This window comes from Eufriesea mexicana, unplaced genomic scaffold (genome assembly GCF_001483705.2).
Source record: "Eufriesea mexicana isolate 0111107269 unplaced genomic scaffold, ASM148370v2 scaffold7917, whole genome shotgun sequence".
In the NCBI taxonomy this organism is placed as follows: domain Eukaryota; kingdom Metazoa; phylum Arthropoda; class Insecta; order Hymenoptera; family Apidae; genus Eufriesea; species Eufriesea mexicana.
Window position 1 is genome coordinate 54,867 of NW_016915711.1, and position 8,588 is coordinate 63,454.

The 8,588-nt window shown below is 37.8% G+C and overlaps 2 protein-coding genes across 3 annotated transcripts in view; one reads left to right on the forward strand and one right to left on the reverse strand.

Moving 5' to 3' along the window:
- The window catches only part of Arl4 (ADP ribosylation factor-like 4), a 39,261-nt gene extending 32,376 nt beyond the window's left edge, over nucleotides 1–6,885 (reverse strand). Inside the window, exon 1 of one of the 2 annotated variants that reach the window (XM_017907401.1) lies at nucleotides 6,822–6,885. The gene's annotated coding sequence lies outside the window, so the exon portion shown is untranslated. Of the gene's footprint in view, nucleotides 1–5,771; nucleotides 6,079–6,821 lie in introns of those variants that run through there. The other variant, XM_017907400.1, reaches the window with a different exon arrangement.
- Nucleotides 6,886–7,598: 713 nt separating this feature from the next.
- LOC108552735 (28 kDa heat- and acid-stable phosphoprotein) overlaps nucleotides 7,599–8,588 on the forward strand; it is a 1,963-nt gene continuing 973 nt past the window's right edge. The window contains exons 1-4 of the mRNA XM_017907392.1: nucleotides 7,599–7,762; nucleotides 7,905–8,002; nucleotides 8,367–8,504; nucleotides 8,583–8,588. Of these exons, the coding sequence (XP_017762881.1) occupies nucleotides 7,753–7,762; nucleotides 7,905–8,002; nucleotides 8,367–8,504; nucleotides 8,583–8,588 (252 nt within the window). The 5' untranslated portion in view covers nucleotides 7,599–7,752. The remainder of the gene's footprint in view (nucleotides 7,763–7,904; nucleotides 8,003–8,366; nucleotides 8,505–8,582) is intronic.

The following is an 8,588-nucleotide window of genomic DNA, read 5'->3' on the forward strand; positions in this document are numbered from 1 at the left end:
TCTTCATTGGAGCAAGAATCAGCCTCGAATAGGCTGAACACGCATCGAGGCTCGAGCAATTATCTGATCAGATTGCGCTTATTACCACTGCATCGGTACTGTTGTAACGCAGCTGGTCGCCTGAAAATATTGATTTCCTATACTTGCATGTCGTGAAAATTGGAATAAGCGATGGAAGTTGGTATATAGTGAAACTGTCGTCTGCCTATCTTCCTTTCATCCAGAGTCAGGCGACTTTGTACTTATCCGATGAAGATCCGCAAGATAAGGAATTTTCCCATGTAGAATCGCGCGTATTTAAGAAGCTAATTTATCTTCGTGCGAATTATCAGGTTTCTCGGATTAACATATCGTCGAGATATCCTCCCCAAATAGAAGAACCTCGTGTAAACTGATACTAAGAGCATCTCTGCAAGGCGTTCCTTGAACAACGTTCTCTGTATCTTCCACGGTAAAAGTCTGCCTCGGCACTGATAAACAGACCAAACAAATTTATCAGCTGTTCCATGACGCGACAAGAAGTTCCTCAAACGTGTTCGTCTAATCTGGATTAAAGTATAAATCAAGGGATCTTGCTGAACTCGTTTTATCAACTTTGAAGGAAACTTCGTTCTTGACTACTCGATATAAGTGTATAATTCTTTACCATCCTAGAATTTCTTTCAGACGAAGATAACACGATACTGGAAGAAGTATTGCATAAATCTGTAAACGTTCAGTGTAGGGCCAGTTAGACACGCTTAACGCTCCAATCTCTTCCTTGATTCTTCCTTGATTTCTTGCCCGATGAAACAGCTGATTGGTTATCTGCCCGATGCTAATTACTTCTCGTTTTCGATTTCTGTTCCCGTTTGTTATCGAGATGTATCTTTCCACGGCCCTTTGGAGGCGCAGCTAACAAACGCGCTGACCAAGAAACGCGGGATCATGGAATTTCCGGTGGATCGATGGCCGGATAGCGGACGTGTTTACGGAGGAAAAGCAATCTGGAAACTCTTTACCCGGTCAACGCGAGTTCGTAATCGAGAATTGCAACTCGGGACTGGGTTCTGTCGACCGCGTAAGTAGAGACGCCGAGCCAGCGAATAATCTGCCTCTCCCTTTTCGCTCTTCCTTCGCTACAGCACGTCCAAAAGAGCTTCAATTGTCAGGAAACTATCTGGGAACGATTTTTGATAATAAGCTTCGCTTCAGGAAACTGCTGCTCATTGTTTCTCGAGTTTCATTTTCTTCTTTTTTATTCCTTTCCAGCGATTTATGCAGCGGTCTACCACTGATGTAGCGATCCATTGCGAAGAATGAGCCTGGTGCTTAATCTTGAAGTGCAAATCGATTAAGCTGATGGAATTTCCTTGCACAGAGACCTCGACGAATATCGTACTCTATAAAATATATTTGTTTTAATTACAGGTTCCAGTTTCCGCTACCTTTAACTTTATACTCGCGGATTTCCGTGAAAATTTTCTTTATGTAATTACCGTGTTTATCCACAGTCTGGCTTCGTGACTCGACAATGCTTGAGAATACACGTGCTCCGAGTTTACTGTCCGATTTTCTCAATGGCCTTCGTACGGTCCACGACCTCCATCGACGGAGACCCCTTTTTATTGAGTTATTAGACTCATCCGCATCGTTTCCCATGCAATCTAGAGGGATCCCTTTGATTGTCCTATTTGTTTAACGAGACGACGAGCCAGTGTCGCTTCAAATTCCCTCGCAAAAAGAATCCTGGCTTTAATTGGTCACTCGATTATGCTCAATTGTGCTCCCGAGATGATACTCGGGCGCAAAATAAGTGGACGGCAAAAATTCCCGCCATGATTTCGCAAATCTCTTTCATTAGCACGAGCAACACCGATGTCTTGTTCTCTCGCGTGCGTTTCGGAAATTCCAAGTTACCCTAAACGAATACACCAAAATTGAAGCATACGCCGGAGAAGAGGTAACTGGAAGTTTTCGAAAAGAAGAAAATATACTCGGATTTATCTGGAACAATAAGAAGAAGCTAACACTCGCTGCGGAGAGCTAAATAAACCTTAGACCACCCTCTTCATTCTCACCCTCGCGCTAAAGACCCGCGTTTTTCACACTTGGCCTGACCTTAACCCACAGAGGGATCTCGAATAATTAAACAATTGCCCACTCTCCGAGTAACTAATACTCGGAAAATATACCATGCTTCGTTATTTATTTTTTCTAACCTCTACAGGAGGTTCTCACAGTGTACCTCACAGTGGAAGAATGTTTCTCGAACAATTCTGCACGGCTTGCGCCACGAATTTCGAGTCGAATTCGAGCGTTATCACGGCGTGATACGTGATCGGTAACGCAAGACGATGCTACACGATATAATTAAATTAACACGGCCATGTTAGAAGGCGAGACGAGGATGTGGAACACTTGTTCGAATATCGTTTTGCTCGTCAGGTTCCCAGAAAGCCTTATCGGACCTAATCTAATCTCGAGATCGATATCGTGTTCGGCGTGAACCATGCTCGATAGTTACCCTCCAACGATTTATCGCCGATCTACGTCCGATGTTTTCCCTCGAATAACCTAAAAACCGATCCCTTGGATCGTTTCGCTGCACTTTCGAGCGTGACGAATGCTGGAAATTATCCGTCCGGCTTGTGCCTCGGGAAATGGATAACCTAGACCCAGTGATCGCGTAAAAATCGATGCTTTGAAACCCATGGTTAGGCCTAGGTGTCTGCAAAGGCACTGTAACCTGTAGAATTTTCCTTTAGAATTTTTCCATTTTTTTTTTAATTACATTCGACTCTCGCAGAGGATTTTGTGCAATTAGACTGAGATAACCTCAATTACCTATATTACACGTATTACAATATATATTGTAACTCCAAACAATGAATGAGTAACATACCATAACTATATATCACCAAATAATACAATTTACATAAAAAATTGAAAGCATCCAATCTAATTGCACGAAAATATAATTAAAAAGTAATTGGTAAAGATTATCCGTATTGCGTGAAAGAATCCTAACCTTTAAATTAACCAAATTTCCCGCCCGCCCGAGTTGCATTCTAATTCCCCAAATACCAAGTGGCGCGCCCTAACCTCTCTATGAATTATCGCTGACCGCCGAGTTTCCACGAAACGACCGAATTGCTACAGGCAACGCGAGACGCGATGGACAAACATGGCGCACGAGAAATCACTTTCGTCTGGAAATCGGCTCGCACATCGGTGCCCGATTATAATCGCCACGTGCAGCTAGTAACGGCATTCTCGGGTGCCGTTCCCTCGCGAAAGCGGCTCGTTTCAACGCTCGTCCCGAGAACTAGGCGAATCCACCCGTGTTCGACAACGGGCCGCATGTTTTTGTCCGGAAAATAGACGAATACAGGTGGGGAACGCTGTTTTCACAGCTGCGACGATACCTCGTTGTTTCTCCGCGTTATGATCGTTTGTTTCTGCTAAACAATCTCGACACGACGTTGGGACGTGACGAGAACCCCGTGAACGGCATTGGTATTTAAGGAACCAGTTGTTTGGAGGCACGTATAGAGCTGATGAGAGTGTACAAGCGAATGGTTACGCGTGTTTGGGGAACCAGTCGCTCTGGAGCTAGTATAATGCGAATATAATGGGGGGTTTTATTGGATTTGCTATAACGGAGTATAGTATCCGAGGATTATATATTTAATAACATATCTACACCGCAAGTGTAATTTCTCCAACGAAATTTCTACACTGGGACTACTAAAGAGGTCAATATGACTCGTTTCAGACTCTACTTTTAAAGTTGCTGAAAATATACCGATGTTTTTAACGAGATAGTATGTATCAATTTTCGTTCCAATAGAATCGTAATTATACATATATTTTTACACGTTTTTACACGTTCGTTATATACTATCTTCATTAATATCAGTTATGTACGCTTATTTAGGTACACATTACAAGTCACTAGTTCTAGTGTTAAAATGGGACCATAAATTATATCGAAATACCCTAGCGAAGTCGAGACCACGTGAGTATACATTGAGAGGTTAACTACGTATATAATGCCACGATAAGAAAAATATTACTTTTGTTTTTTGGTTTCTTACACATTTATAAGTTCCAGTGTACAATTGCGTAAGATGACGAGGACGAGGGGAAAAGCTGGGAAAAGTTAACAATGTCAGGAATAAAGCGAAAGCGAAAGCCCTTCGGCGATAAAGGAATCAAAGTTAACGTTTAACGCGTCATCCGTCAATCCATAGACCTCTAATAACGTTGAGGAAAAAGAAGTATCCGAGCCTTGACTCTTAACCCTGTACCCCTGCGTGTATGCAACTTTCTTTGACGGTGGTTTTAGTTGCGAGCGTAATTATTGGAAATCCATTACTTCTGAATGGAATGGCTTGCACAAGCTCGCGTCCTGAGTCTGCTTGCTCGATAATGCCAAACCGGCGGGTATATAATATATTTATTTTCTACGAGACTACTCGTGTTTCGAGACGATGAAATTCTTAGAATAAACATGTCTCCCTGTTAATGGCTTTATCATTGGAAGCTTAATCTCTTCTTGCGAAATGGACCTTGAGAATCTCAAAAAATGTAAGCATCAAGCAATTAAGAGTTTCCGAGAATATACTATCAGAGAATAAAAGTTTCCAAGAATTAAAATCTTCCCAATATTTGGAATATAGGATATTCCGATATTCTTTTAGGAAAGTAATATCAGTTAAAAAAAAAAAAATGTATTATTTAAGATTGTAATTTGTCTGTAATTTAATTAATAACAAATACGACTTGTAAACAACCCTTAACAAATGAATATCGAATTCTACGATTGAGATTTTAGTTTAAGATATTTTTATATGCAATAATGCGAGTGCAATAAAACGCGGGTTTCTAAAATGTCGAGTACATCGTTAAATTGACCATTCGTCAATGTAACACGGGGACGATGTGCTTGTTACATTTATGAGAACAATTAAGGGCATGCTGGAACGTCGAGCAATTAACACGGCGCGTATGCAGATGTAACGCGCCTATCAAAACATCCTGGCTGCCTCAAAACACGAATCACCGGGCAGCGAAGAAGTGTATCAACGACAAAAATATAACACAGTCGTAAGAAACATGACGAAAAGCGGCGCACGTGAAGCGATACTTACCCGACATGTTTATAAAACGACTGAATACTTATAAAACAATGGTGGCAATGACTCCAGCCGAATGTTAAATCCATCCTGCGAGTACATCTCTTTCGTAAATACGTCAAGGGATACCTCAATGGAATAATTCGAATAAAATAATTGTGTAGAACATTCAAAAGAAAAATACCGTACCAGAAGAAAATATCATAGGTTTAAATGTACGAAATAGAATTACAAAATATTTGATCCAAAACTATTTGGTTTATGTAAATGTCCATAGGATAATATTTGAACTGTATTTAAAGTATAATTTTCTATGAAATACAGCATCCGATTTCTAGCATTTTTACGGCGATTAAAGGGCAAAGAGAACAGGTATTCATTCATAAGGCACGACAAGAGAAACTTTGACTGCTGTCCAAAGCTGTCACATCGATGCACAACTTTGCCGAAGATTCATTCACACGCGATTCAAACTGTGCGACCATTCGACCAAATTAACAACGGACCGAGATCTACCGACATCCAAACACTTGACACCACTGACAAAAATATATTCACAACTTCCTCTCTGGTAAACGTGTTACTTTTCTCGCGATTATATAATTCGCAATTTTAATGTTATGGAATAATACAGATGTTTTAGTGACTTACCATTTTTTATTCGACAGAAACCATATCCGAAGCCCAGAGCACTTATAGCAACGATTGACTATGGACGCACAGAAACACGTTACATCGACTTTGACACACTTCTGGCAAACGACGCAAGACCAATCGAATTATCGGTTTCTAACGCGATAAAGATTCGAATGATAGTTTCCACGATTATCGCGCGGGAACACTCGCGAATAAACTGAGTTCGATTCCGCGAATTGTTCAAGTGGATGACATTAAAACACATCAAAACAGTCGCTCACCGGCTAACATTTAAGAGCACGGTCTCTCTGCGTCCAACCACTCCGAATATCAGAAACAGACTGGCTGCTTCGTTTTCGAATCACAATCTATTTTCGAAAAGCGCCACCAGATGGTAGAATAAAACGAAGACGCGCCATATTAAACTGTCAGTAAGCGCGCGTTCCTTTGAATTGTACTTCAATTGGAACAAAGCGGTCTACCTACTGAAATTCTCTTTTGAAATATCTGTTGGATATTTGATAACGTTATGATATTAAAATAATTCCTTTAATTAATCGACAAAAGAACAATTTTTCAAGAAAAGACAAAAAGAATATTATATAATAAATAAAGTTAGAATTTTGAATCTCTTTCTTGTATTTCTTTCGGATTATGGGTCCAACTCAATTGTTATTAAACAATATAAATTGAGGTTTAAGCAGGTCAGTGGTGTTTAAGCTCGAACAATTAAATTTGAAATCACGAAATTCATGTACATTTTACGCTTTTGATCTAAAAGGAAACTTGCAAAAATGAGCTGTTCAATTACAATTTCATAACTTAAAATAGAAATGAATACGTAACATTTCCTGTTATAATCAAAAATAATGAATAGAAATAATTCTAATGTGGTGATTGATCTTTTCAATTCAAATTGAATGGAAAAAGTTTTCACACATGTTTGAAATGAAAATTTAATAATAACGTAATTGCAAAAGACTAATACATTTTAGAAAGGAATTAAATTACTATAATTATAAAAACAGTTATTTAGTATTAAAAACAAAAAATTTAGCTACCTACAAATTTGAATCGTGGACAGATGTATGATGAATTTTGCATTCACTTTTTCTGCGTAAAATGTCACGCACGGCGTGACTTGCAGTTGGTACCCAATAACCTTGTATTCATGCCAGATGCATCCAATTACTTCCAGATCCCATATTTGTGGACAAACTGAAAAATAAATGAACACTTTACGAAGACATTTTATTTAGTGCCGCGAAATAGAATTTGTTCGAAAAGCATATTTTATGTAATAAATATACTACATAAAACTTACAAAAAAATTAATTTCACTTGAATATTAAAAATCGAATTTGAATATTGATTACAAAGTTTTAGAAAAAATAAATTTAATTCCTTCAAATTATTCGATAACTGATATACTAATATACTGTAATATTAAATCATTAAGGCATGAACTACGTTATTTAAGAGTAGAAACATGACAGAGTTTAAGGTTCCGAAATATTAATTTTCATAAAAGTTATTTATATTGTAAACTCAGATCGGAATTTTATAGAGATGAACTGGAGTATTAATGAGTATAATACACGAATAAATAACTATAAAACTTGCGTTTGTATAAAACTAAAAATGAGAACTATATTCTAATCGAAGTATTCAATACTTCGATAAATTTACATGTTATTAAAGAAATAATAATTTTCTGCTATATCTACAGTAAAAATAGTCATAAAAATTCCATCAAAATATATTAATTCTGTTTCTTAACCGTTTCAATAAACTTACGAATGTTACCAACCATACTTACAAATATTCTATGCAATGGTTCATGCCGCTAGAGCTCGTGGCTGACGACCAAATAAGCAGCAGGGCAGTATTAATCTGACGTTAAACGTAATTCCTCTCTCAAAGTAGAGAAGAGGTTGTTTTCTTCAAATTTCTGTGTAATATTCTTTAAACTACTGTAGTCAGTTGGTTCGAAAAAATGCCGCGCGGTAAGCGCATATATTATTATTAATTTTTACTTGGAACGGTTATCACCTCTCTTCCCCTCCACATTTGTTCGCAAGAAAAACGCAATTTCGTATGTTTTGACCTCGAAGAAAGAATTTAGATCAGATGTCGATTTTCTTTCAGGTAAATATGTCAGTTACAAAGGCCGGAGTCGTCACTTCACTAACCCTGAAGAATTGGAGGAGCAACGACGCCAGGAGGAAAAAAAACTCCAATGGAGAGTCAGTATTTTTAAATTAACCAACAGTACACTGGCTTAGATATTATTATTAAGTACGTAAGATCGAATTATCCTTTGACGGTTGAACGTGATTACATGTACCATTATTGAGATTTTTAACGGAGTACCGAACTCCTCATCGGTACAAATTAATAGTTGAGAGGCCGGGCACAGATCTTCAGAAAATTTTAAGAGTTAAACAATGGATAGAGCCGAAGATGATTCGTTTCATCTGTTCTCTCCACTTGTGTTTGTTCTTTTAAAAATGTTACATAAATTTTACTTAAGAAGCTGGTAAATAGAAATTTATTATTATAAATGAAAAGCTGCATATCTAAAAGTTATAATAATATTCTTTTTCTTAGAAAAATAAAGGGAAGGAGAGTTCTACTAGCGATGAGGATGAACCTAAAGCACAAGGTGATTCAATGAAAAATAAGATAAAAAATAGTTCATCGGGAACAGATACAGATAGTGAATCAGAATCTGAATCTGAGACTGAAGTAAGATTAATTTAATGAAGATTTACATGGATTTACATTTAATTGATTAAATAATAATTTTTGTTTTTTAACTTATAGGGAAAG